We start from the raw sequence: 27075 nt of genomic DNA, 5'->3' as shown, positions 1-27075 counted from the left end.
CGGAGACCCGGCAGGGCTCCGGCGAGGTGCGGCCGCGTTGCGGCGCCGGGTCCCGCTCTCCTGGCTCCGACCGAGGCGCTAGCGGAGCCCCCGCCGCCCGGCAGCCGGCCGCCGAGCGAGGCGCGCGCCGGGCCAGGGCGCTGACAGGAGGCGCCCTCCGCCGCCTTTAAATCCCGGGCGCCCCCGGCCCCCCCGCCCCACCCCGGAGAGCGGCCCCGCCCCCTCATGCATATGCAGGTGAGCGGGTGACGAATGGGCGAGCGAGCTGTCAGTCTCGGCCCGAACTTGTCGGCTGCGGGCGAGCGCAGCGCGGGCGCGCAGAGCCGAGGCCCGGAGCGCCGCTGCCGCTGCCGCCGCTGCCGCCGCCGCCGCCGCCGCCAGGAGGGAGCCGGATCGGGCCCGAGCGCCGCCGCCTGCGAGCCCGAGCGCCACCGCCCCTGCGCGCCCGCCGCCCCCGCGCGCCCGCCGCCCGCGCCCGCGCGGCGCCGCCTCGACCCCGCCCGCCGCCGCCGCCGCCGCCTCTGCTGCTGCCGCTGCCGCCGGCGCTCGGAGGGCGGGCGGGCGCGCGGGCGCTGGGAGGCCGGGGCCCGGCGCGCAGGGGCGGCGGCAGCGGCGGGCCGGCGGGCGGGGTCGCGGCGGCTATGCGGGCGCGGGGCCGGGGGCGCCTGCCCCGGCGGCTGCTGCTGCTACTGGCGCTCTGCGTGCAGGTGAGCAGGGGCGCGGACGGGGCGCCTCGCGCCGCCCTCGGGGCCGGCGGCACCGCCCGCGGGCGCCGCGGTTCGGAAGCCCTCGGGGCGGCGCGGCGGGCGGGGGCGGGGCGCGCGGCGGGCGACCCCGGCCCGCGCCTCCCCACGCTGTTCCTCCGCCTTATTTTTAGGCGGCGCGGCCCATGGGCTATTTCGAGCTGCAGCTGAGCGCGCTGCGGAACGCCAACGGGGAGCTGCTGAGCGGCGCCTGCTGCGACGGCGGCGGCCGGACGACGCGCGCGGGGGGCTGCGGCCACGACGAGTGCGACACGTACGTGCGCGTGTGCCTCAAGGAGTACCAGGCCAAGGTGACGCCCACGGGGCCCTGCAGCTACGGTCACGGCGCCACGCCCGTGCTGGGCGGCAACTCCTTCTACCTGCCGCCGGCGGGCGCCGCTGGGGACCGGGCGCGGGCGCGGGCCCGGGCCGGCGGCGACCAGGACCCCGGGCTCGTCGTCATCCCGTTCCAGTTCGCCTGGCCGGTAGGTGCTGCTTCTCCCGCGCTGCCCTCTCCGGGTGCCCGGTCCCCGGCCTCGCCCTGCCCGCCATCCCCCGGCCTCCAGGCCCCCCCCGGCCCCCCGGCACCTGCGGCCCCGGCTTCGCGGGCGAGCCGCGCGCGCCCGGGCCCGGCGGGGCGGGGCCGGCAGGGGGCGCCTGCTCCGGGGTCCGCGCCCGGCCACGTGGGCGCGCGGGGGGGTCGCGGCGCCGCGGGGTGGCCGCGGCCCGCGTGCGGGCGGCCCGCGGCGTGTGCCTGCGTCGCCCTGCGCGTGTCTGTCTGGGTGCGGAGGCGCGGCCGGGAGCCTCGGGCCCGGGCAGGCCGCGCAGGCATGTGCGCCGCGCGTGCTGGGGCTGGTCCGGGGCAGGCCCCGGCGGAGTCGCCCGGGCCCGTGGCCAGCCTGCGCCCGCCCTGCTGTTTCCTGGATGCCCGGGGGTGGGGGCGGGGGGCTGCCCGGGCGGGGGGCCGGGGGATCTCGTGCTCGTGGGCTGGTGGCAGCCTTTGCCGCTGGTCCAGACCCGGGCGGCAAGACTCTAGGGGCCTTGGTGCAGTGATTCTCTGTTAAGCACCTTCCTGTCTTGCGTTTGGCGTTTTGTTTGTTCTTTCTGGAGAAGGGGCTTGAGGCCCGCCTGTCAGACAGGAGCTGTGGGCCTGGGAATGCTGGCAGGGATGCGGTCCATCTCAGTGGGCTGTCCAGGGTCCCGGTGGGTGGGGACTGCGGCGGGCCAGGCCTCCTGCTGCCCAATGTGGCCCGAAGCCTGGCCTCCCGGGTCTTTGTGCTGCGTGCGGGGAACTGGGTGGGGGCAGGGAGGAGAGCAGCTCCCGCTAGGTGGGGTCTCAGGGTGCAGGGGCAGGTCTGGACAGCTGGGGTGTGTCTGTATGTGGACAGTGCCCAGAGCAGGATGCCAGGCTGTGACTGAGGGACTGTTCTTCTGACCAAGGACCTTTGGCTGGATCAGCCACTGGGAGGCCACAAGAGCATGTCCACCTGGGGCTGTGGTTCTGAAAGAGACTGGGGGTGGAGGCCAGGCTGAGGTTGGGCCCCCCCGCCCCGCCCCCCAGCTCTGAGCCCTGAGCTGGCATCTTCTCCGTATCCTGGGCCAGGAGGCTTCACCTGCTACCCCCTCCCCCTGCTTCCTGACCCCTGGCCACAGCCCTGCCCCTGTGTGCCTGGGGCCTCTACAGTCTCCCTGGACCCCCAGGCCGCAGGTGGGGAGTGTGTCCCTGGGGTGGAACAGGCGGGAGGCAGGGGCAGGCTGGGAGGCCCCGGGCGCTGGGATGAGCCCAGCCCCCTCGCCCCCGCAGCGGGCGGCAGGCAGGTCTGAGCAGGGCCCACAGCCTGTCATCTGCGCTTGGGCCCGGGCCAGCGCGGTTCGAAATCGCTACCTGAGGATGTGTTTTCTGCTCGAGTTGGCAGCCGTGGGTGTGGGGGCAGGGAGGCCTTGCAGGAATGTGGCGGGCCGACGCGTGTCCCTCGCGCTATCGGTCCCACCGGCCGGCCGGGCATGGAATGGGACGGGGCAGGCCCGGGTCTCCCAGGCAGGGGCCTGCAGACCGGGGGCGGGTGCTGGGCGCACCCGGGAGGGGTGGGTGGCCCAGCCCCTGGTGGGGGTGGGGCAGTGGGGTGGCTGTGTGTTTGGAGGGCCGCTCCTATCTCCCCCTCCCCACGGATAGCGTGGCCTGGCTGCCAGGCCCGTGGCCCGTGCGGTGATGCCAGTGCCCTGGTATTTCCGCTCAGCCGGCAGCGCCCCTGTGGCTCCACCACCTCTGCCCCCTGCAAGTCCAGCTCCATCCCGTGAGCTGGGGCGAGTTTAGAACGCGGTGCGCCCACTATGCCCCTGGGGACCGAGAAGGGGGCTGGGCCCTGCCTCAGCGGCGTCATGGGAGAGGGCAGGGCGTGGGGGCATCTGTCCAGGACCCTGGAACAGGTCGTGTGAGCAGGGCCTTGGAGACGGCTGGGGGGCCCAAGAGTGTGGGGAGCCGGCCTACGCCTCTCCCTGGCTTTGGAGAGGGTGGACAGGGAGCTACTTTGGGCTCTGCACTCTCCAGCCCTTCCAGTGACCCTCAGCCAGCCCTGACCCCCGCCCCCCGACTGCCTTCTCACTCTATCCCGGTGGCCCAGGCAAGGCTGGGTGACCCTCTGAGCCCGTCCCTGGCCTCACGGGCTCCGGAGTGCCCGTGCTGTCTGCTCTCCGTGGTTTCAGGTTGGACTTGGGCTCAGCTTTCTGGAGAGGGGTGTGTCCAGGGTCTTGGGTGAGGGGAGGTGGGGGCAGTCTGGGTGTGGGGCTTCCCCTCCTCTCCTGATCCCCCAATGGATGCCCCCAGGTGTCCTACTGGCCCCTCAGGAGATGGATGATACCCTATTGGCCCTGGCGGCTGGCCCATAGCCAGCAGGGTGGAGGCCATGTTTGATCACGTGTGTGTGTGCCCTCCCTGGGTGTGTCAGTGGCTAGTGGGGGTTCACAGGGGCCTGGGGGGCCTGGCTGATAGAGGCGTGGCGTGGCCCTGGGGGCTTCCCGCTGATTGAGGGCCTGCTGCCCGGCCGGAGGCCGTGCCTGCCTCCTTGGCTCACATTCTGGTTCCGGCACCCCAGGACCTGGCCCCATCCTGGTGTGTGCAGTGTGGGTTTGCAGGGTGACTGCTGGCTCGGGTGGGCTGGAATGTGAGGAGAACCAGGAGCTGGAGCCCCTTGGGGGGTGCGCGGTGCTCAGGGGTGTGAGGGGGCTTGGGCCAGTCAAAGGCCTGCATGTCCGAGGGTGAGGCCTGGTGGGATGCGAACACTGGCGTGAGCCCCCTTCCCCAGATGGGCTGGGCCGGGGTCTACCCCTGGAGGCTGCCTTTGACAGTGTGAGACAGCGTCTTCCATGTGCTGCCTGCCCCCCGAGGAGCTGCGGCTGGTGTGGGGTGAAGGCGGGCCCCGGCCCCTTCCCCACGCGGTTCCTTGGGCTGCTGCCTCTTTTGTACGCAGGTGGGGGCTCACCTTCCCTTCCCTCCTGTGCCAGGGGCCAGGGGTCCTGCTCAGGGGGGTGCTCACCTGCCTCGGATGTCAGGGGTCTTGGCCCAGGCGTTGGTAGTGGGGCTGCAGGGTGGGGCTCTTGGGCAAAGAGGGGCCCTAGACGGGCAGTGCCAGCCAGTGGGCACTCAGAGACGGGCTGGAGCTTTGTCCCTGGGCCCCAAGGGGGCGAGACTGAGAGCAAGGCTTCACTGTGGGGAGGGGGAGGTTGTTGGGGGGTCTGGGCAGGGGCTTCTGGAGGGGTTGTGGCTTCCAGGAACCCTCTCAAGGGGTCGTATCTGGGTTAGGGCAGCCTGGGCCAGTGAGGGGCTCCTTGGTGGAGACAAATGCTTGTAATCCTCAGGCCTGAGCTGAGCCAGGGTTCGCGGCCCCAGGCCCCGTCACACACCCTACTGTGACCAGGGTCCGTCTGATCTTCGACTTTGTGGTCCTCCCCGGTGTGTGTGACGAGGTGCTGGCAGGCCGTGGGCTGCTGGCTGCAGTGGGCTGGTTGGGCACGCTCAGGCACGGCCTGGCTGGTCCCCGGTGTGGAGCGTGGGCGTCCGGGTTCCCGTGGGGAAGGCTTGCGGTCTAGTCGTCCTGCCGTGCCCCCCCCCCCCGGGCCCAGCAGCTTGGGGGGAGGTGACCCCCCCCAAGTCCTCCACGGGGACAATGGAGGCAGAGACCTGGGCCTCTGCAAAGCTCAGGTTTCAGGAAACGTATCTTCGCTGAGAGCTCCTGGCGCCGGCGTCCCGCTCTGCTTCACGGGGGGCCGAGCTCGGATGCGGGGTCTGCGGGAGAGGAAGCAGGTGGGGCCCGCCGACCTGGGCTCCGCAGTCAGTGCTGCCTCCTGGGCCTGGGGTGCCCTGGGCCGGGCTGCCTCGGGCCCCGTGTTTGCCCTGTGCCATTGGGGCTGGCCCGTCATCCTTTCTGGGGGTCAGACCGCAGGCTGGGACCTGGCCTTGGGGGTGGGCCAGGAGGAGCCACGGTCGGGATGGGGTTTTGGTGCAGGCAGGTCGGGGTGGGCTTTCTGGAAGAGGGACGGGGGCCAGTAGGCTGGGGGGGCCTCTCAAGGTCGGCGGGCTGGCAGCCCAGATGCGCCTGGCCAGGGGGCTTCCTGTTCTATAGGAACAGGCCCAGACGGCCCGCAGCCCACGAGGCTCGGCCCTGGGACGGAAGGCTGGTCTTTGCAGAGAGGAGACTGAGTCCTGGAGGCCAGCCGGGAGGAGGCAGAGGCCCGGCCCGGCGCCCCACCCCCCAGCTCAGGTTCTCCCCGGGTGCCTCCCTGCCGCCCAGGTGCAGGAGCCCAGCTGGCGGGCGGCGGGGCCCTTGTGGGTGGGTGGGCGGACGGGCGCATGTCCCCGCGGGGGCAGGTAACCGGAGCCCCGGGTGCTGGCGAAGGTGGTGGTAACCCTACCTGGGTGGCTGGCGTGGGGTTTCCTGGGAGCTGTGAGGAGCTCCTTGCTTCCCGAAGCGCAGGTGCTGGGAGGTGGGGTTTGACGCCCCATGGGCTGGGCACCCTGGGGCCGGGGCGCTCCTCTGCCTGCCCTGCGCCCCACCCTGCCCCCTCCCACACTCTCACACCCACCTGGCAGCTACCCACTCTGCTCAGCGCTGGCACCATGGTTGGCACGGGGGCCAGTGGCCCCGCAGTCTGACCCTGAGGCCTGTTCCCCTCATCGCTGCTCTTCCAGCCGAAGGCCCTGCCTTGTGGTCCGCCTGTCTGGGACGCTTCCTCCCGAGGACCCTCCCCAAAGCCTGCCCTAACCCCCTTTACTGCTTCACGACCATCCACCGGGAGAGGTTCTTGTCTTTAGGGGCAGGCCTATGCCTGGATGGGTGGGTGGATGGATGGGTGGATGTTGGATGAATGGGTGAATGGGTGGATGATGGATGGATGGATGAATGGATAGATGGGTGGGTGAGTGGATGGATGGATGGATGGGTGGGTGAGTGAATGGATGGATGGATGGGTGGGTGAGTGAATGGATGGATGGATGGGTGGGTGAGTGGATGGATGGATGGATGGATGGATGGTGGGTGGATGTTGGATGGATGGGTGGATGGATGGATGGATGGATGGATGGGTGGATGTTGGATGGATGGATGGTGGGTGGATGTTGGATGAATGGATGGATGAGTGGGTGGGTGGGTGGATGAGTGAAGTGAGTGCTTGCTGGGAAGGAGCTGGGTGCTGCAGCCGCACCGGGAGTGGACTGACCTCGGGAAGGCTGGCCCGAGGGGTCATTCCAGGCAGAGGGAGGGCGTCGTGTGTGCAAGGGCTCAGTGCCTGTGGGGAGCGCGGGAGCTGTGGGCAGCCCCAGGAAGGCTCTGAGCAGTGGAGGAGACGTGGACAGAGCTCTGAGGTTCTTCGGGGCTCCTGTGGACGGGGGAGTGGAGGCCCCGGTGGCTGCTGGGGACCCTTGAAGGAGGCGGGCAGCCTGGGCCGGGCCTGCTGGCCTGGCGGCGGGCACTGACAGCAGGGGGCAGGGGTTTCGGGGTCCCCCGGGGGTGGGATTCAGAACCTGGGGTCGGCACCCTGGGGGTGGGGTTTAGAAGGCTGGACGATGGCGTCCTCTTTCCTGCCCGTCTTTTCTGGTGGGGGTGAGGTGCTGGGGTCACCCAGGGGTGCTGGGAGGCAGCTGCCGGGGTGGGGGGGCTCTGGGCAGCGTCAGCCGCGGAGGTGAGGGTGGGCACGTGTGCCTTGGGCCCTGAGGCTGGTCACTGGGGGGCAGGAAGCGACCGCAGCTGGAAGCGTGGGCCAGGGTGGGAGGAGGGTCCCTGAGGGGCCGTGCGTGGACGGTGGGATTCTGGGGGGGCTGGGCGTGCCTGAGGGGCGGGCGGGGTGGGTGCTGGGCTCAGGCGCCGGCAGGAGGCCACGGGGCTCGGGAGGTGGGGCACTGAGGGTGCGAGGGGGGCCCCGGGCGGCTGTGGCTCGGCCTGAGGCTGGTGGTCAGCGCGCTCGGAGCTGGTCCTGTGTGGTGAGGGTGCGGAGCCACGGTGGGGGGCCTGGACGAGGGTCGGCAGGGAGACCTGGGCAGGGTGGGGGAGGACAGAGGGTGGTCCTGGGCTGCCCTGGGATGTCACCCTGTCACTCACCGCATCCCCTGCCTGGGGCACCGGGCTAGACGGTGGGGGCAGCGAGGGCTGAGGCCGCCTCCGGCAGTCCCTGGGCCTCAGTTTCCCCATCTGTGAAGTGGGGCCGCTTTTCCTGAACCTTCACTGGGGGCTTCCCTGGTGGCTCAGCTGGTAAAGAATCTGCCCGCAGTGTGGGAGACCTGGGTTCGATCCCTGGGTTGGGAAGAGCCCCTGGAGAAGGGAATGGCTATTCACTCCAGGATTCTGGCCTGGAGACTTCCACGGACCGTCTAGTCCACGGGGTCACGGAGTCGGACACACCTGAGCGACGTTCCCTTTAGCTGTGAGCTCGCCATGTCCCGCGGGCAGCTCAAATGCTTGGGCCATCCAGGTCGCCCCTGTGGCCTGGTGACTGGGCATCGACCCTCCTGGAGGGCTCGGAGGACCCTGGGCTCCCATGTGACCTCCTCTGGCCCAGCCCCCCCGGGGACCTCAGGCTGAGGCCGCTCAGCTGTGTCCGCCCTCTGCCGGCTGCCCTGTGCGGCTCGCTATGTTTCCTCTGCACACTGACCTCCATCCTGACCCGGTCTGGCTGGCCAGCAGGCTGCAGGAGCCAGGAGTCCAGGTCCCTGAGCCTCTGTGACCTGGAGGGGCAGCATCCCTCCTCCGGGGGTCATCTTGGGGTCTGGGCCGGGCTGGGGTGGACGGGGAAGCCTGACCCACCCTCCCTGCGTCCACAGCGCTCCTTCACCCTCATCGTGGAGGCCTGGGACTGGGACAACGACACCACCCCGGATGGTGAGTCAGCCCCTGGGGGTCCCCGGGGGGCTGCCTGCAGGCACGCGCGTAGCCGGGCTCCTGGGGCGGAGGGCACACGGCAGGGAGCCGCCTCCGCCCTGCAGGGCTCTGCAGTCCCCTCTTGGCCGTGGCCGCCAGGACGCTCCGCTGCGCTCGGAACGTGCTTGTGCTGCCCGTGTTCTGACAGGGGGCCTGCGTCCCCGCTGAGGGCCCGCACCTGGGCCGTCCCCAGCTCTCCTCTGACCTCCTGCTGATACCCAGGCCCCGGGCTGGTCTTCTGGGGCCCGGCCGTGGCTCAGTGGGGTGGGTCACTGCTGAGAGCGCTCTGGCTGCGTGGGCCCCTCTCTGCCCTGGCGAAAGGCTTGATGGGCCTCCCTGGAGGCTCTGCTGCTGGCTGGCCCACCTTGCACGGAGTCCGCAGGGCCTGTGGTGATGGGCAGAGGTTCCCCGCGGACAGGTAGGGAGCAGCAAGTGCCAACAGCCCGGGGTCTGTGGGCAGGGGAGGGGTAGCCATGAGGTCAGCGGGCCAGGGTCAGCTCGTGGAGGCCGCGTGGCCCCTGTGAGGACACCAGCATCTTCTCCGAGGCGGGTTGCCCAGCCTGCCGCGTGGAGGGCGGGTTGCAGGGCCAGGGTGGAGACAGGTGGGGAGCTTTGGGTGGCAGTCGGGGTGCTGGGACCAGGGGTGGCCTGCGGGGTGGGCGGGGTTCTCATCACCCTGAAGGTCGAGGCCCGGGGCCCGCTGACCGGGTAGCCTCAGGGCAGAGAGGCCATCGTGGGGATGGGCTGGAGCACGGGCTGGACGCGCTGCGTCTGGGCCGCGTCAGATGGGCAGCTGGATGCTGCGTTAGACCGAGCCGGGTCCCAGCAGTGGAGATGCCGTGGGAACGCAGGAGGGGCAGCTGGGGAGCCGGGTGGGCGCGGGCCCGGGCTGCCTGGGGCGGCAGGTTCCCCAAAGGAGAGCGAGGCCCTTCAGAGGGGCCTGGCCGTACCTGCAGCTGCGGGGTGAAGGTCCTTAACCTTTTATTGCACCGTCTTCTGAACTGGTACACGTGTGTAGGGAGACGCCTGTGACCTGGTTGCCAGCTCCAGCCACGCAGCAGCTTGGCTTGAAGGGAGGCCCAGCCCTCGGGTTGCGGGGTCCATGGTCTCGGGCTCAGGGAGGCCGTGACCGCAGCGGGAGAGGCACTTGGAGCCGGGGCGGGACGGGCCGTGGGGGGCAGGACGGGCTGCGGGGAGCAGGCGGCAGGCCCCGGCCCTATGCTTCCTGCGGGGCCGGCCGAGGCCCTGCTGGCCCCGGCTCTGGCCCCCGGCCGCAGGGCCGGCTGTCTCCTCGGGCTGTGTGCCTCTGGGGGTCGGTGGCCCTGCTGGCTGACTGCCGCCCCCCCCGCCCAGAGGAGCTGCTGATCGATCGGGTGTCGCACGCGGGCATGATCAACCCCGAGGACCGCTGGAAGAGCCTGCGCTTCAGCGGCCACGTGGCGCACCTGGAGCTGCAGATCCGTGTGCGCTGCGACGAGAACTACTACAGCGCCGGCTGCAACAAGTTCTGCCGGCCCCGCAACGACTTCTTCGGCCACTACACCTGCGACCAGTACGGGAACAAGGCCTGCATGGACGGCTGGATGGGCACGGAGTGCAAGGAGGGTGAGCGGGGCCCGGGGGGCCTCGTGGAGGACGCGGGGGGCCCGGGGGGCCTCGTGGAGGACGCGGGGGGCCTCGTGGAGGATGCGGGGGGCCCGGGGGGCCTCGTGGAGGACGCGGGGGGCCCGGGGGGCCTCGTGGAGGACGCGGGGGGCCTCGTGGAGGATGCGGGGGGCCCGGGGGGCCTCGTGGAGGACGCGGGGGGCCCCGGGGGCATCGTGGAGGACGCGGGGGGCCTTGTGGAGGATGCAGGGGGCCCGGGGGGCCTCGTGGAGGACGCGGGGGGCCCCGGGGGGCATTGTGGAGGACGCGAGGGGCCCCGGGGGGCATCGTGGAGGACGGGTGTGGGTGTCGTGGACGTGGGGGGCCTGGGAGGGCCGGGTGTGGGTGTGGTGGACGCCGGGGACCCCAGGGGGCCTCGTGGAGGACGCGGGGGGTCCCGGGGGGCCTCGTGGAGGACGCGTGGGGCCCCGGGGGCATCGTGGAGGACGGGTGTGGGTGTCGTGGACGCGGGGGGCCTGGGAGGGCCAGGTGGGGGGCCTGGGAGGGCCGGGTGTGGGTGTCGTGGACGCGGGGGGCCTGGGAGGGCCAGGTGGGGGTGTTGTGGGCGCGGGGGCTATGCGGAGGGTGGGGGACCACACGGGGGGCCCGGGAGGGCCGGGTGTGGGTGTCGTGGACACGGGGGGCCATGCAGAGGGTGGGGCCGTGTGGACACAGGGGGCCGTGCGGAGGGTGGGGGGCCACATGAGAGGGCCGGGTGTGGGTGTCGTGGACGCGGGGGGCCATGGGGAGGGTGGGGGGCCACACAGGGGGCCTGGGAGGGCCGGGTGTGGCTAGCATGGACGCAGGGGGCCATGCGGAGGGTGGGGGCCGTGTGGAGGGCGGGGGACCACACGGGGGGCCCGGGAGGGCCGGGTGTGGGTGTCGTGGACACAGGGTGCCTGGGAGGGCCAGGTGTGGCTGTCGTGGATGTGGGGGGCTATGCAGAGCGTGGGGGGCCACATGGGGGGCCCGGGAGGACCGGGTGTGGCTGTCGTGGATGCGGGGTGCCTGGGAGGGCCGGGTGTGGCTGTCGTGGACGCAGGGGGCCGTGCGGAGGGCGGGGGACCACACAGGGGCCCAGGAGAGCCGGGTGTGGGTGTCATGGCCGCAGGGGGCCGCCCCCAGAGCCTGTGTCACGCCCGCGGGGTGTGGTGTGGCTGCTGCAGGGTGTCTTTGCTCTCTCCGTTTGCAGCCGTGTGTAAACAAGGATGTAACCTGCTCCATGGGGGCTGCTCCGTGCCTGGGGAGTGCAGGTGAGTGCCCGGCGCCAGCTCCTCTCTGCCTCCCAAACGCCCACTCTCACTCCCGTGCCGGGCTGGCTGCACACGGCCGACGTGAGTGGGACGGGCCCTGCTCCTGTGCGGCTCGCCGTGGGTGCAGGCCACACGTGCCCTTAGTGTGCCCCGTGGCGCGGGGCAGGGCCGCTTCACGTCACGCACCTCAGGTGGGTTGGTCTGAGCTGAGCCGCCCCAGGGCAGGAGTGCGCGGCCCAGGCGGTGCAGGGTGGTGTTCACCACGGGTGGGGGGCGGGAGAGGCCCAGGGGCCAGGGGGAGCCTCGGGAAGAGAAGAGGGCTGCTGTGAGCTTTGGCGCTGAGCAAAGTGGAGTGCAAAGACCGGAGCAATGGCCGCGTGGGGGAGCCAGGAGGCCCCGCAGGGATGGGCCGGGAGGCGGTGGGGTGAGAGGGCCACCCCTGCGGGCATCCTCGGGTGGAGAGTGGGGCTCGAGCGCCATGAGCCGTCGGTACCCTGAGCCACTGACACGGGGCGGCCCCAGGCGCAGCGGGCGGGAGAGAGCGGCTGCTGACATGGAAGTGACGTCCGCCCTGCCTGGGTTTGTGGGGGGAAGCCTGGCCCGAGATGCACGTGGGCCCTGTGGGTGCAGGCGGGGTGGGCGGGTCCGGGGGGGGCGCCGGTCGGGGCTCTTACTGCTGCAGGTGGACAATGAGGAGCTGGCAGGGGCTCAGAGGGAACCAGAGAGCCAGGGCTCCGGGCACCGGACCTTGGTTGAGGGGGCAGTGGAATCGCTGCTGCCTTGGGCAGGGTCGGGGTGGGAGGGAAGGAGCGGGGGCCAGAAGGAGTGGGGGGCGGCTGAGGGGACGGCTGGGGGGTGGGGACCAGCTGTGGAGAGGCTCTCTACAGGGCGGGAGCCAGGTGGGCGCTGGGTGCTTGCCGATGGCCTGGGAGCTGGGCCCCGGGGACCAGGCGGACGCCCTCAGGGCCAAAGCCCTTCGGCGGGGGCTGCCAGTTGACAGAGGAGCAGGGCGTGAGGGCCTCCTCCCCACTTTGGGTATGACTCATCACGTTCCCCCCTGGGGGGTGGGGTGCATTTTCCGATAAGGACGCCGGGCAGGGAAGTTCAGTAGCTGCCCTGCTGACTCTGGCCGGGAGGGCGGTGCTCGGGAGCCAGGATGGGGGGACCCTCTGCCCATCCAGCAGTGGCGGTGGCTTGGGAGGGGGTGAGTGGAGCGAACCCTCCAGTCCCGGGCAGGGAAGCAGGCAGGTTGCCCAGGGGCCTGGCGTTGGGAGGGGGAGGTGTGTCTAGGGCTTCACCCGCCCGGCCATTCTGTCTGCTGGGTTTGAGCTGAGCTGAGTGGCTGTCTCAGAGCAGCGGGGCTGAGAGGTGCCTGGGGCCCTGGCCCAGGGCGGGCTCCCATCTTGAGGGGCAGGCGCCCCAGGAGCACCCTCCATGTGGGAGAAGGGGTGCAGGGCTGCTCTCCACCTGGGGCAGGCCTCTCCTGCAGCCTTGCCCTCTGACCCGGGCATGAGCCCCGGAGTCTGGCAGACGTGCCCCTGCCGGGTTGTGAGTGGCGGGGCTGGGGCCCGGCCCGGCCCTGGGCACGGAGATCTTGGTGCTGAGCCGTTGGCCCTGGGTGAGTGGGAGGCTGGTGTTCCTCTGCCTGCGTGGGCCCTGCGGGGAGGCGGTGGGGGACGCAGGGCTCCCTGGACAGGGCCCTAGGTGAGCCCCGCTCGCCTCCCTCTGGCCCCGTGGGTGAGGCCCAGCTGCTGCCCGTGGCTCCGGGCTCAGGTTTCAGGACAACCCCCACCGGATGCCGCGGAGATGGCCGTGCCTTCCTGCCGCCTCCTCCCCGAGCTGCTGGAGCCGCAGGCCAGGAAAGCCAGGGCCGTGGGGGCCTGCAGAGGTGGCCCCACCCAGGGCTGAGAGCACGCCCGGGGGACCTCTCTCACCTGGAGGGGGGCCTGGGTGGGGGTGTGGGGCCCGGGTCGGCGCCCCCTGCTCTGTGCGTGTGTCCGGCCAGCTGAATCCCTCTCGGCAGCCTCGGTTCCCTGTCCTGCACCGCTGGCGTCCCTTCTGGGTGCTGGGGGGTCGGCGGCAGCCCAGGAAGGGCCGTGCCTTTTCCCTTTTACAAAAATAAATCCATGTGACGGATGATGGTGTGGACGTCACCTCATCCCACGGGACCCTTGAGTGCTTGGAGGGGTCCCCTGGGGCCCTGTCCAGGTGGGCCCCAGGGCATTTAGCACAGGGTGCTGGCCTCTCTCCCTGGGGCTCTGGGCCCTCGGAGGGGCTGTGCTGATGGCCGGGGCGTCCCTCTGCGCCTCCTCCTGAAGGACTTCCCGGAGAGGACGCTGGCCCACAGCGCGGGCAGGGCCGGCTCCCTGGGTCACGGCCTGAGAGCCCAGAGGTCTCTCGAGGCCAGGGAGCGGGTGACTCCTCCCGGGTCAGGAAGTGCCCTGGATCTGGCCTCTCACGGGGCTGGCCTGAAACAGCCCATGGGCCTCAGCGTCCCCGTCTGTGAGATGCACCCCTACTGGGGCCTCGTGGAGAGAGAGTGACTGCCCCTGAGTCGCAGGTGAGGTCATGGGCTGTGCCCAGTGTTCCCGGCAGCAGGAAGCCTGTGCCCGCTGGCCTGCCGGCCCTGGCAGCACCTGGCCCTCTCATTCCCGGGGTCCCAACAGAGCCTTCCTTGCCTGGCGCCTTCTCTGGGGGCCCTGCTCAGGCTGTGTCCCAAAATAGCTCCCGGAGGAGTGACTGGACAGCTGCGGCTGACCGTGTGCGGCCAGCGGCCGGGACTGCCCGTGACGTGCGGGCGGGGCTGCTCCAGTTCAAAGGCTGCGGCCGCTGGCCCGGGGGGCCACGTGACGCTGCGCCATGTCCCCGCGCCACCCTGGGCGTGGCCCCCGCTCGCGGGGTGTGCGGTCACCTGTGGGGTCTCCCAGCTCTCTGCCTCCCGCAGGTGCAGCTACGGCTGGCAGGGGAGGTTCTGTGATGAGTGCGTCCCGTACCCGGGCTGCGTGCATGGCAGCTGCGTGGAGCCCTGGCAATGCACCTGTGAGACCAACTGGGGCGGCCTGCTGTGCAACAAAGGTGCGCCGGGCCGGGCCGGGGCCCGCCGCGGGCGGGTGGGCGTGAGGGCTGCGGCCTGTCCGCTGAGCACCCCGTCTGCCCCCAGACCTGAACTACTGCGGCAGCCACCACCCCTGCACCAACGGGGGCACGTGCATCAACGCGGAGCCCGACCAGTACCGCTGCGCCTGCCCTGACGGCTACTCGGGCAAGAACTGTGAGCGGGGTACGTCGGGGCGGCCGTGGCTGGGCCCACTCCTCTGGCCTGAGTGCAGCGGGGACTGGGGTGGGGGAGCCCTTGTAGAAGGTGGGGGCCTGGCCGCCACACCCACCCCTGTGGTTCTCCACGCAGCCGAGCACGCCTGCGCTTCCAACCCGTGTGCCAACGGGGGCTCCTGCCACGAGGTTCCCTCGGGCTTCGAGTGCCACTGCCCGTCGGGCTGGAGCGGGCCCACCTGTGCGCTGGGTGAGAGCCCGCTCCGGGGCATCTGGGGGCCCCAGCCTGCATCCCGGGGCTCAGGGGGGCAGGGGCGAGGCGGCCCATCCCCGAGGGAGGGGAAGACCCGGGTGCGCACACTCCTTCCTGAGGGCTGGCTGCCCCCTCCTCCCCGCCGCGATCACCCCCGCTCCTCCCCCTGGACTCTCCGCAGACATCGACGAGTGTGCCTCCAACCCGTGTGCGGCGGGGGGCACGTGTGTGGACCAGGTGGACGGCTTTGAGTGCGTGTGTCCGGAGCAGTGGGTGGGGGCCACCTGCCAGCTGGGTAAGGGGTCCCGCGGGCCGGGGCGCGTGTGCATGGCTGTGTGCTGCGCTTGTGGCGGCTGCTGCGTGTGCTGCCGGGGCTGCGGGCCCATCGCCTCCCGTGTCTCGTTCACAGACGCCAATGAGTGTGAAGGGAAGCCGTGCCTTAATGCTTTTTCTTGCAAAAACCTGATTGGTGGCTATTACTGTGACTGCCTCCCGGGCTGGAAGGGCGCCAACTGCCACATCAGTCAGTATGGGTGGGCGGGCCTCAGGGGGCAGGGCTGGGCGGCCAGGCGGGCCCTCTGTGACCTGCGCCTCTGCCCACAGACGTCAACGACTGTCGGGGCCAGTGTCAGCACGGCGGCACCTGCAAGGTGAGGGCCTGCACGCCCGGGGCGCGGTGGGGGGGAGCGGGCATTGGACTGCAGGTGCCTGAGGGCGGCTGCGGGGGGCTCACCCCCTGCCCTGCTCCCCCCCAGGACCTGGTGAACGGCTACCAGTGCGTGTGTCCGCGGGGCTTTGGGGGCCGGCACTGCGAGCACCAGCTGGACGAGTGTGCCAGCAACCCCTGCCACGGCGGCCTCTGCGAGGACCTGATCGATGGTTTCCGCTGCCACTGCCCCCAGGGCTTCTCAGGGCCACTCTGCGAGGTGAGGTCCACGCGTGCTGCCTGCCCCTCAGTCCCAGCGACTGCCACGGGTGGCCCATTGAGTGGCCAGGAGGGGCCACGGTGGGGGTTGGCCCTGCAGCTTTTCGCAGGCTCCATACTAGACCGAGATCCCGGCCCCAGAGTCCTGGCTGCTTGGCTGGGCAGGGCCTGGGGAGAGGCCCAGGGTCCCAGCTTGTCAGGACCAGTCCCTCCTGGTAGGGTTGCTGGGAGGCCTGGCAGGTCCGCTGGCTACCCTCTGCCTTGGTTAATTCTCACTGCGGATGCAGGGCAGGTGGCCTTGATGGGGTGGAGTCTGCGGGCCCCTGAAAGAGGGTCCCTGGGGTGGGCTGGGGGTGTCACACTCGGGTCCGACGAGGAGAGGCTCACGCTTCCAACCTCGCTGGCCTGCTCTGTCTTTACCCGGGAGAGGAGTGGGCTGCGGGGTGTGAGCACCAGGTTCTGTCTTGTAACCTGGAGCCTGGGATGGTTCTTCAGAAGGACCCACAGCTGGACCGGGAGCCAGTGGGCGGGGCGAAGGCCGGATGCCGCCCTGGGAGGCCGCGGAAGAGGGCTGCCCCGGGGCGGGGCGGGGGCGGGGCCTGGCCCGCCCAGGTGTTTCCGTCTAGCCAGGGGTCCGGACAGACGGGCTGAGCCGGGCTGTCCTCCAGGCTCTGGCTGCAGAGGCCTGGTTGTCTGGTCTGAGTGGGGCCTGGGTCTCGGGGACTGCTCTTAGGGACATGAGCCCTGGCCCATGGTCCGGTGCCAGCAGCACCCTCATGGCTGCACCCACCCCACAGGTGGACATCGACTTCTGCGAGCCAAGCCCCTGCCAGAACGGGGCCCGGTGCTACAACCTGGAGGGGGACTACTACTGCGCCTGCCCAGACGACATGGGCGGCAAGAATTGCTCCGAGCCCCGGGCGCCCTGTCCTGGAGGGGCCTGCAGGGGTGGGTGTGGTGGGCGTGGCCTGCAGGAGCGGGTGCAGTGGGGGGGGCTTGTGGGCGGGGCCTGCAGGAGTGTGTGCAGTGGGCGGGGCTGTAGAGGTGAGTGTGTTGTGGACGGGGTCAGCAAGGGTGGGTACGGTAGGCGGGGCCTGCAGGAGTCGCTGCAGCAGGGGCGGGGCCTAAAGGGATGGGTGCAGTGTGGGCTGGGCCCGAAGGAGTGAGGTTGCGGCGAGAGGTGGGGCGAGGGGTGGCCGTGTTCTGCAGAGGTAGAGCTGACCCCTTTTGTCTCTGTGGCAGTGGTCGATGGCTGCGGGTTCGAGGCGGGGACCAGGGTGGCCGGCATGGGCCCCTCTGGCGTGTGCGGCCCCCACGGACATTGCATCAGCCAGCCCGGGGGCAACTTCTCCTGTGTCTGCGACAGCGGCTTTACGGGCACCTACTGCCACGAGAGTGAGTGGCCGTGGAACAGGGCCGGGAGGGGGCCGGGCCGCCCCGGGCCGCAGCTCACGCTCGCCTCCCGCAGACATCGATGACTGCCTGGGCCAGCCGTGCCGCAACGGGGGCACCTGCATCGACGAGGTGGACGCCTTCCGCTGCTTCTGCCCCAGCGGCTGGGAGGGCGAGCTCTGTGACACCAGTGAGTGGGCCGCGCTGCCCCGCCCTTGGCCGTAGGGCCTGTACCTCCCAGCGCTGAGCGCGCTGCGCGCCACACCCTGCCCGGGCGCCGGCCCGGGCTCTGGCCCGGCCGGCTCCAGTGTTGAGCCGCTGACTGGGACAACATGTGGTGTTGGGGGGGGGCAGAGGAGTACACACTCTCCCTCCCCGCCCCTCTGTCTCTCCCTGGCCCACCCCGGTGCCTCCTCCTCCGGGCAGCCCTCCCTGAACGCCGGGGACCCCCCCGCTGACCGGCGTCCTCGCCCCCAGATCCCAACGACTGCCTCCCCGATCCCTGCCACAGCCGCGGTCGCTGCTTCGACTTGGTCAACGACTTCTACTGCGTGTGTGACGACGGCTGGAAGGGCAAGACGTGCCACTCACGTGAGTGCCCGCCGCGCCCTGCCCCCCGGGGCTGCACGGGGACTGCACTGCCTGCCAGGGCGCCGCCCCCAGCTCCGGGCACCCCCTGAGCGGCCATGTGCCCGCAGGTGAGTTCCAGTGTGATGCCTACACCTGCAGCAACGGCGGCACGTGCTACGACAGTGGGGACACCTTCCGCTGTGCCTGCCCCCCGGGCTGGAAGGGCAGCACCTGCACTGTCGGTGAGGAGGCCCCTGGGCCGCCCCGCTGTCTGAGCCGAGGTGTGGGGCCCCGGGGCTGCCCCGCTGTCTGAGCCGAGGTGTGGGGTGGGGCCCTGGGGCTGCCCCGCTATCTGGGCTGAGGTGTGGGGCCCCGGGGCTGCCCCACTGTCTGAGCCGAGGTGTGGGGCCCCGGGGCTGCCCCGCTGTCTGAGCCGAGCTGTGGGGCCCCGGGTCTGCCCCGCTGTCTGCGCTGAGGTGTGGGGATCCCGGGGCTGCCCCGCTGTCTGAGCCGAGGTGTGGGGTGGGGCCCTGGGGCTGCCCAGCTATCTGGGCTGAGGTGTGGGGCCCCGGGGCTGCCCCGCTATCTAAGCCGAGGTGTGGGGATCCCGGGTCTGCCCCGCTATCTGAGCCAAGGTGTGGGGACCCCGGGTCTGCCCCACTGTCTGGGCTGAGCTGTGGGGTGGGGACCCTGGGTCTGCCTGGCTCGGGTGAGAGCGCTTTCTTCTCTTCTTGCTACCTGACCTCTGACCCCTTTGCAGCCAAGAACAGCAGCTGCCTGCCCAACCCCTGCGTGAATGGGGGCACCTGCGTGGGCAGTGGGGACTCCTTCTCCTGCATCTGCCGGGACGGCTGGGAGGGCCGCACCTGCACCCACAGTGAGCTCGGGGGGGAGGGGGCCGCCAGGGTGGGGCTGTGGACATGGGCTGGTGTGGGCCCACCCTGTCCCCTGCTTCCTGGTCCTGTCCCCCCCCAACTCTGCCCTATTGACCCACCCCTTGCGCTTGACTGCGGAAGCCCAGATGAAGCCCTCTGACTTCCCCGAGCTTCCTCCCGCCGGTGCTGGCTCTGGCTCGTCTCCTGCCAGCCACTGTCCTCACACACCCAACTTTCCAAGCGGACCTCCAGGATGGGCTGTCCTCCCAGAGCCGCCCTGGCCCCGCAGCCTCCACTGGGCGCAGTGGGCTGGTGTAGACATGGCAGAGTCCGCCTGCCCTCCCTGCCACCTGGGGCACCCCTGACCCAGCACGGACAGGTGCCCAGGTGGGAAATGCCAGGCTCACCGTCCTCTCTCTCCTCAAACACAGATACCAACGACTGCAACCCCCTGCCCTGGTGAGTGGTGGTGGTGGGCTGGCCTGCCCCAGGCGCCCTGACCCCTGGTCGTGGGCCGGCTGAGGGGCTGGCCTGCCCCGGGCCCCCTGACCCTCGCCCTCTCCCCTGCAGCTACAACGGTGGCGTCTGCGTGGATGGCGTCAACTGGTTCCGCTGCGAGTGTGCGCCTGGCTTTGCGGGTCCTGACTGCCGCATCAGTGAGGGGCTGGGGGCCCCCACCCCGGATGGGAGGGGCTGCAGAGTCCCCGCTCTGGGAGCTGTTGGGGTCATTTGCGTTTGCGGACCTCAGGGCACAGTGTGGTCACAGCCGCGTCCCGCCTCAGTCTGAGCCTCAGTTCTCCTGTCTGCGTCCTGCCAGCATTGGCTGGGGGGCACCCCGCCAGGGGCAGACCCAGGTTGGGTTGGCCGTTGGCTCCCAGAGGCAGACGGTGACAGTGAGGCGGCCTCAGGCCCAGCTGAGAGGCCCCACGGGGCCCCCCAAGGCCTGGCTGGCTGGGGCTGCTCTTCCCGCTTGGGCCCTGCTGCCCAAACCGTCGCCTCGCTGACCCTGCGCCCGGCTCCTCTCCCGCAGACATCGACGAGTGCCAGTCCTCGCCCTGTGCCTACGGGGCCACGTGTGTGGACGAAATCAACGGCTACCGCTGCAGCTGCCCACCTGGCCGATCCGGCCTGCGGTGCCAGGAGGGTAGGTGGGGGATGCCGCCGGCAAGGCTACGCCTGGGCTGGGGGCGTGCGGGGGAGCCTGGCCTTCATGGTGCCCCACCTCTCTTGCCCACAGTGATCGTGTTCGGGAGGTCCTGCTGGTCGCAGGGCGTGCCCTTCCCTCACGGGAGCTCCTGGGTGGAGGACTGCAACAGCTGCCGCTGCCTGGACGGCCGCCGGGACTGCAGCAAGGTGTGGGGTCTGTCCGCCCACCCTGCCGGGTCTGATGCCTCTGAGCCCTGGGTCTGGGGTCCCCGTCATTCACCCCCAACCCTGTTGCTCACCCCGGGAGGGTACAGGAGGGGAGGGGGACGGGTGAGCCTGGCCCCAGAAGATGTGGGCCACCCTGCTCTGCTGGGGGTCCTTCACCGGGGGGACCCTGGGGGGGTAGGGGGTGCCCTACCCGTGGACTCATGATCAGCGGTGTGTTTCTCCCCGCGTGGTGCCGTGTGTCTGCGGGTCCCGTCCGTGTGCCCCCCAGGTGTGGTGTGGCCAGAAGCCCTGCCTGCTGGCTGGCCGGCCGGACGCCCTGAGCGCCCAGTGCCCGCCGGGGCAGCGGTGCCTGGAGAAGGCCCCGGGCCAGTGCCTGCAGCCACCCTGCGCGGCCTGGGGGGCGTGTGGAGCGGAGGAGCCTGTGCTGCCCAGCACCCCGTGCCAGCCGCGCTCCGGCCACCTGGACAACAACTGTGCCCGTCTCACCCTGCGCTTCAACCGCGACCAGGTGCCCCAGGTGAGCGGCCCGCCCCAGTGGACACGCCGGGGCAGGGCCCTGACCCCTGGCCCCCTTCCTGCGGCCGCTCAGACGCCTCGAGAGCCCTGCTGGCCGCCCGGCCCCATGGGCTCAGGGAGGCTGGGAGCCTGTCTGCATGTGGCCGGATGAGATGAAGCGTTGGGCTCGGGGGTGGCCAGGAGGGACGGGCCCGGGCCGAGATGCCCGCATTTCCAGTTGTTCCCGGGGCCTGGGCTGCAGGCGGCCTTCCTGGGAGGCCAGGGCCAGCCCGCGGCTCCGCGCGCATTCTCACCCCACCCTCGTCTCTGCCCGTAAGGCCTTCTAGTTTCAGTACCGGCCCTGCCAGTGGAGGCCGTCTGGGTTCTGGGTGGGGCTGAGGACCGCCGTGGGAAGCCAGGGTCCCTGCTCCCCCAGACAGGCCGTCGGGGGCGTCCCGCCACACGCTGAGGGGTGGACACCCTCAGGGCCCCGGTTACTGCCCCCTGCTCACCCTGCCTGTCCGTCAGGGCACCACCGTGGGCGCCATCTGCTCCGGGATCCGTGCTCTGCCGGCCACGAGGGCCGTGGCCCGGGACCGCCTGCTTGTGCTGCTCTGTGATCGGCCGCTCTCGGAGGCCAGCGCGGTGGAGGTGGCCATGGTGAGTGTGGCCGGTGGGCGGCCGCCTTTGTTCCGCACCCGCCCCGCACCCCCAAGGGTCCGATTGTGAACGTGCTCCTAGATGGGCTGTCAGTCGGCACCTCGGGGGTCGGGTGAGGCTGTGGCTCAGGATGTGCGGGGAGGGAAGGGGGACGGGCAGGGTGGTTTCTCGGGGAGCCGGTGCTGGTGTGGCAGGGGCTGCCTGCTGGAGGCGAGTTGGGCCAGCATCAGGGCAGCGGAGGGTTTGTGGCCCCCTCAGGACTCCGGGTGTGGCCGGCTGGGGCTGGGACCCCCCTGAAGGGCCGAGGGGCAGCGGGGTCTGTGGGAGTGCAGACTGGGCCACGGCCACCTCCCCACGGCCTGCCCAGCGTAGGGCGCCCCCAGCCTCTGCCAGAGTCGTCCTCCAGGCCCCCCAGGGCCCCGGTCCCCCAGCCCCTGGCGCTGCTCCGGGACCGCGAGCGGTAAGGCTGCGGCGCCTCCGCCCCCCTCGCCGCTGCCCGGGACCTGCTGGCCGGGGCAGGAGTCTTGCACTCCCTGGGGCTGCAGGCGGGGCCAGGCCCACTGTCCCAGCTGCCGCAGGCCCCCCACTGCCAGCTGCGTGCTCAGGCGGCCGCTCACCACTGTTCTCTGCCGCAGTCCTTCAGCCCGGCCCGAGACCTGCCGGACAGCAGCCTGATCCAGAGCGCGGCGCACGCCATCGTGGCCGCCATCACGCAGCGGGGGAACAGCTCGCTGCTGCTGGCCGTCACTGAGGTCAAGGTGGAGACGGTCGTCGTGGGCAGGTCCTCCACCGGTGAGCGGGAGAGGCTGAGCGGGAGAGGCGTGCCGCCCGGGCCCAGGGCCAGCGGGTGGGGTTCCTTCAGGCTCACGGGGCGGGGCAGTGGCATCTGGGACTTGCCGGCGAAGGTTTCCCAGCCCTCCCCACCTCCCAGCCCCAATCCTGGGGCCCTGCCCGTCCCCACGGGCCGAAGGACCGGGCGTCCGGCCCCCTGACAGTGCTCCCGCCCCAGGTCTGCTGGTGATGGTGCTGTGCGGCGTATTCGGCGTGCTGTGTCTGGCGTGCGTGGTCGTCTGCGTGTGGTGGACCCGCAAGCGCAGGAAAGAGCGGGAGAGGAGCCGCCTGCCGCGGGAGGAGGGCCCCAACAACCAGTGGGCCCCGCTCAACCCCATCCGCAACCCCATCGAGCGGCCGGGCGGCCCCGGCGGCCCCAAGGACACGCTGTTCCCCTGCAAGAACTTCACGCCGCCCCCACGCAGGGTGGGCGAGGCGCTGCCTGGGCCGGCGGGCGGCGGAGATGAGGAGGAGGACGAGGAGCCGGGCCGTGGGGAGGACGAGTCTCCCGAGGCGGAGAAGTTCCTTGCGCACAAGTTCACCAAAGACCCCGGCCGCTCGCCTGGGCGGCCGGCCCGCTGGGCCTCGGGCCCCAAGGTGGACAACCGCGCGGTTGGGGGCGTCAGCGCTGCCCGCCGCGCCAGCCGGGAGTAGGACGGCGGCCACCCGCCGGGCCGGGGCTCGGGACCCCTCGCTGGGCGCCAGGCCGCCCACCGGACCACAGGAGGCTGCGGCCGTGTGCATAGTTTCTTTATTTTGTGTAAAAAAGAAAAAACACCAAAAGCAAAAAAACAAATGTTTATTTTCTACGTTTCTTTAGCCTTGTATAAATTATTCGATAACTGTCAGGCGGAAAACAACGGAGTATTCTTGGAGAGTTGCTATTTTTGTAACGTTCCCGTGTGCTGCGCATGTGCGTGTGTCAGGAGACAGTGCGGGGTGTGTCCTCCCCAGGTCCGTAGACGTTCGTCCCAGAGGTGGTGCGCTGTTTACAGAATCTTCCTTTATTCCTCATCTGGGTTGGCCGTGGCTCCAGGCCAAAGAGCCAGTGGGACCCACGGCGTCCGGCGCGGCCTGCAGCTGGCGGTGGGACCCACGGCGTCCGGCGTGGCCCATGGTTGTCGGGGGGCGCCTGCGGTTGTAGTGGGGCTGGAGGTCGCCAGTGGGGCCCGTGGCGGTCGGTGTGGCCTGAGACCGCGGGCAAACCCGCCCCTCCGGCCCGCCAGCCTCGCCCGCTCTGCCCGCAACGCTCGCTCCAGAGATCTCTCAACTGTGCTTTCAGAAGTGCCCTTCCTGACTGCTCCGTCCCCCGGGGCGGCGGCAGTGCTGACGCTTGTGACAAGTGCCTTCTCACGGACTCTCCCTCGCGACTGGCAACGTCCGCCGCGGGCACTGGCTGCTGCCCACCTGCCGGCCCCGGCCGCCCCTCCTCGTGAAAGTGCATTTCTGTACATATGTACATATTAAATGAATCACTCTGTATATTTGATTTAATAACTTAAACGTTTTGGCCTCCCTTGTTCTTCAGGTGCTGTTCCTTTGTTATGCAGAGCGGGACAGGGACCGGGAAGCGGGGGGCGGGGTGTGGGCCACGCGGGGGACCCTTACCTCGGGGTCCCCTGGGGTCCCTCATGTCTGTGAACACATGGGTATCGGCGGTTGACAGATGCCTTCTTGGAAATGGGGCGACGGAGGCACTTTGCCTCCGGTCTGAGCTGAGAACACGTGGAAAGAGCTTTGTCAGTGGTGTAAAGTCGCTTAGCAATGAGGAGCTGTCAGGATTTCAAGGAATGAGATCCAAGCTTGACAGCCCAAGGGCGAGGCTGTGCGTGGCTCCTGGCTCCGAAGGCTGGGCAAATCAGGCCTCAGCCCGGCGGCCTCGGGGCGGTGGGCCGGGCTGGCTCTGTGCCCGTCGGTGAGGCTGCTCACTGTCACGGTTTACGCCAGCTCATGCTTGTGGAGCGCTCGCCGCCACCAGAAAGATCGCCAGCTTCCAGCCTCCTTTTCCACTGTGTTTATGTAAGTCAGGACTCCAGGTGCCTGGGAGAAACCACGTGAGCGCCTTTTGTCCTGGAGCTCTCTACTCCTTGTGAGTGATTGCCCAAGCCAGCCGGCGGACAGACCGCAGTCCAGACCCTGGCCCATGGGGGCCCCAGCCCCCGGAGCAGAGCTGTCAGGGGCCTGGCGGGCTGCAGGCTCCCCTCAGACGCCCGGACCCAGAGCACAAATCCTGTTTGCTGGGTATGCTCAAGCAAGACCGCTCGCCCTGCTGAGCGGATTTGAAGAGAAACGAGTGGAGTTTCTAGAAATGACAAAGTGCTGCTTCCAAACTGAAAACTGAATGCCACTCTGACGCTGCTGAAGAAAGAAGAGGTCGGAGGAGAAGCCTCTTGTGCTGTGAAGAGGTCGGGGAAGAATGGTCCCGAAGCACCTAGACTGGAGGGCAGGGCAGGGCAGGGCTGGTGGTCAGAGCCCAGCAGGGTGTCCCTGGAGGTGGGCGTGCAGATAGGGGCCGGCGGCGGAGAGAGCCGGCCCCTCCTGGCCATCAGGACGTGGCCCCGGGCAGTGCCAGTGGCCCCCCACATTCTGGGGGGACCCCGTGACCTTGCTGGGTCTGGGGGGCTCGTAGGACACTGCTGGCTTGGGGGAGGCTACACACCCTCCCCGCCTGCTGCCAGCTCCCTTCCCCACTCAGGCCTGGCCTGGGTGGCCTGATGCCCGGTCGGGTAGGGACAGGCCTGTCCACGTGCCTCTCCAGGCCCAGCTCAGACCGCCGGCCACACGGGCACCCCCTCCCGGATGGTGGGGCTCGTTCTCACCCGCAGCGTGGCCTCCACCGCTCCCAATCGGGCTGTGAACGGCAGCCCGGACGGCACGGCCCCTGCCCCCAGGGAGGCCCGTGCCCTGCCGGCCCCGCCCTCCGCTTCACCAGGCCCCTCCGCCTGCCTCTGCCAGCACCCAGTCCTCTCCTGGGTGTGGAGGCAGGCCGTCAGGGGGTCAGCCGCGCGGTGAGGAAGCTCAGACGAAGGAAGGCTCACGGGGGCCGCAGCTGGGCCCTATGTTTCCCGAGACCGGCTGGGCCCTTGTAGCGCCTCCGCCAGCCTGGGTGTGGAGCAGCGTCATGCCGTGGCCAGTGGGGCGTGGACGTGGAGTCCAGGAGCAGCCCAGGGCACCCCGGCCCTGCAGCAGCCTTGCACGAGCCTCCTCTCTCACGAGGCTGTGGCCCCTCCTAGTGCCCCTCAACGCCTGCTCCCCGCCCAGCCTGACGGCGCCTGGGGAGCCTCTTCACCAAACAGGATCTGGGCCTCCCGGGGCCTGCAGGGCTGTGGGCTTGAAAGCAGCACAGGGCTCGGGGTGTGGGCCCGGAGGCGGGGGTCTCCCTGAGAAGACAGCGGGCGGCACCTTTGGACTGGCTCCAGCTGGGATCTGCAGACGCTGCGGGTCTGGCCAGGTCCCCGCTGCTGCGCAGCTGAGAGAGGATGGTGGGGGGTGGAGGTAGGCATCGCGGTGTGCTGAGGTGCCAGCCGGGGGAGGGGCAGGCCTGGGTGGGGGCCTGAGGCCGCAAGCAGGCGCCTGGTGGGGCTATGCTGGCGGACGTGCAGGGTCTGGCCCATCCTGGGCAGCCGGCACTCTCTCCATAGGCCAGGCACCCAGGGAGCCCTGTGTCCAGCAGGTGAAGAGTGGCCAGCCCACAGTGGCTGTCCCTGTAGGTCCGCAGCTTCGCTGGAGCGGCCCCTCTTTCCGGCTGGGCTCAGACAGGCCTCCCCCACCTCCTCATCCCCAGAGGGTCAGAGCCGGGAGCAGGGCCCCGTTGGTGCTGACCCCTGTCCCGGCAGCCCACCTGCCGCGGGTGCAGAGAGGCTCTGGGGCCAGGATCCGGGCCTCCCGCAGCCGCCCCCTGGGGCTGCCTGCTGCTTCCTCGGCGCCGGGCCCCGGGGACTGGCTCTGCTTGGTGACAGCTCTGCCTGCCGAGTCTCCGAAGAAACCAGGTCCCGGGGAGCGGGGAGGAGATTCCACATCCATCCCCTGGGTGGCCGGGCCGTCAACCCCTGCGGGCCGGGCTGTGGGCCTGTGGCCTTGGCCTCGCGCAGCCGACTCCAGCTCTCTCTGACCCAGCCCTCTGGCCCTCCCTCATCAGACCCCAGACCCAGGTCTTCGCGGAGCTGGGCTGTCCGGGATCCATGAGGGTCTCCAGGGAGCAGGGGCCTGGAGGCCACTAGGAAAGAAAGCAGTCGGTGCCCCACACACCCCCCACCCCCACCCCCGGCCCTGGAAGATTCCGGAAGCCCGCCATACGGCCAGGGAGGACCCACTGGAGCCCTGGACATTCGGCCAGACCCAGGGCCAGCAGCGAGGCCAGGCTGGTGCCTGAGCCTGAGCGTCGGCTAGGATGGGGCTGGTGACGGATTCTGGGTGCGGGTGGGCACGGGGTGGGTGGGGCGGATGTCCCCTCGCGTGGGTGGGACCGTTCACTGAGCCGCGGGTCCCGTGCAGACAGCGTTTCCCACACACGGCTCCCCAGGAGGCGGCCTTTCTGCTTCCTGAACCCCCAAACGTTGCCCTCCTCATGGTTAGGGTCACGCTGGGGGATGGTGGGCGCTGGGTATCCAGAGGGAGGCCTGGTCAGGACGCCGCAGCACCTGCTGCAGGGAGACAGGCCACAGAGCCGGTGATCAGAGAGGGGCGGGCCGGGGCAGCGCATCGCAGGTCAACGCTGGCCCAGGATGACTCTGGACCTCAGACTCAAGGTCCCGTCGAGCGCAGGCGGTCAGCACGGAGACCTGCAGGACAGTCTTGAAGGTCACAGGGGAGAAGACGAGATGCTTGGGTAGAGATTCAGGGGAGGTAACAGGAGCTCCAAACGGAGAGAAAGGAGGAGGCGGAGAGGCAGCCACCAAGCGAGGGACCCCCAGCTCGCAGCGGGGAGCCCGGGTCCCCGCGCTGCCTGGCCGGCCCCCGGAAAGTTCTCCAGCTTGTGGAAGAGATGGAGGCTTGCAAGGACCCAGGGAGATGAGCCAAATCCACAAAGTGGGGTGGGCGGACGGCACTGGTGCCTGGGCAGGTGACATGCACGAGTGTCCTGTCGCTCTGGGTCTCCACCTTCCGGCCCTGCCAAGCCCCGCAATGAGAAGGACTCAGTGAGACCTGAGCACCAAGCCAGCGACTGGGGCAGAGAGGTCTCGCGTGCGGTGACCCCCAAGATTGGGCGCTGGGTCTTCCCTGCACGCCCCCTCGCAGTCCCCTTGTGTGTGGCCCTGGGCTTCCTGTCTGTGTTCAAACCCTCGTTCACTGCACTCTGCCGACGCTGCGTTTTTTGCAGATTGAAGGTTTGTGGCAAGCCTTTGTCAAGGAATCCCATCACTGCTATTCTTCCAACAGCATGA

The 27075-nt window shown here is 70.3% G+C and overlaps 1 protein-coding gene across 3 annotated transcripts; it reads left to right on the top strand.

The window, feature by feature from the left end:
• Positions 1-638: 638 nt before the first annotated feature.
• Positions 639-23194, top strand: JAG2 (jagged canonical Notch ligand 2). 3 transcript variants are annotated; one of them, XM_043922119.1, is made up of 26 exons: positions 639-707; positions 878-1228; positions 8053-8110; positions 9503-9754; positions 10986-11046; positions 13991-14121; positions 14207-14326; positions 14453-14566; positions 14751-14864; positions 14979-15092; positions 15173-15219; positions 15325-15495; positions 16292-16442; positions 16737-16889; positions 16963-17076; positions 17364-17477; positions 17585-17698; positions 18217-18333; positions 18763-18790; positions 18902-18987; positions 19362-19475; positions 19569-19684; positions 19974-20222; positions 20729-20860; positions 21496-21652; positions 21870-23194. In XM_043922119.1, exons 1-26 carry the CDS (start codon positions 642-644, stop codon positions 22343-22345), a joined length of 3720 nt encoding a protein of 1239 aa, XP_043778054.1. In that variant the 5' UTR covers positions 639-641; the 3' UTR covers positions 22346-23194. The 3 variants fall into 3 exon arrangements, with proteins under 3 accessions (XP_043778054.1, XP_043778057.1, XP_043778056.1); XM_043922122.1 differs by lacking the exon at positions 14751-14864; XM_043922121.1 differs by lacking the exon at positions 14979-15092.
• The last annotated feature ends 3881 nt before the right edge of the window (positions 23195-27075 follow it).

This window comes from Cervus elaphus, chromosome 13 (genome assembly GCF_910594005.1).
Source record: "Cervus elaphus chromosome 13, mCerEla1.1, whole genome shotgun sequence".
Classification (NCBI taxonomy): domain Eukaryota; kingdom Metazoa; phylum Chordata; class Mammalia; order Artiodactyla; family Cervidae; genus Cervus; species Cervus elaphus.
This window is presented reverse-complemented; position numbering and strand designations above follow the sequence as displayed.

Bases quoted from the DNA above. Each gene is read 5' to 3' on its own strand.
- JAG2 (XM_043922119.1), top strand. From the start codon at position 642: ATGCGGGCGCGGGGCCGGGGGCGCCTGCCCCGGCGGCTGCTGCTGCTA. The intron at 11,047-13,990 runs GTGAGTGCCCGG...TGCCTCCCGCAG, and splicing joins TCCGTGCCTGGGGAGTGCAG to GTGCAGCTACGGCTGGCAGG. The intron at 15,093-15,172 runs GTCAGTATGGGT...CTCTGCCCACAG, and splicing joins GGGCGCCAACTGCCACATCA to ACGTCAACGACTGTCGGGGC.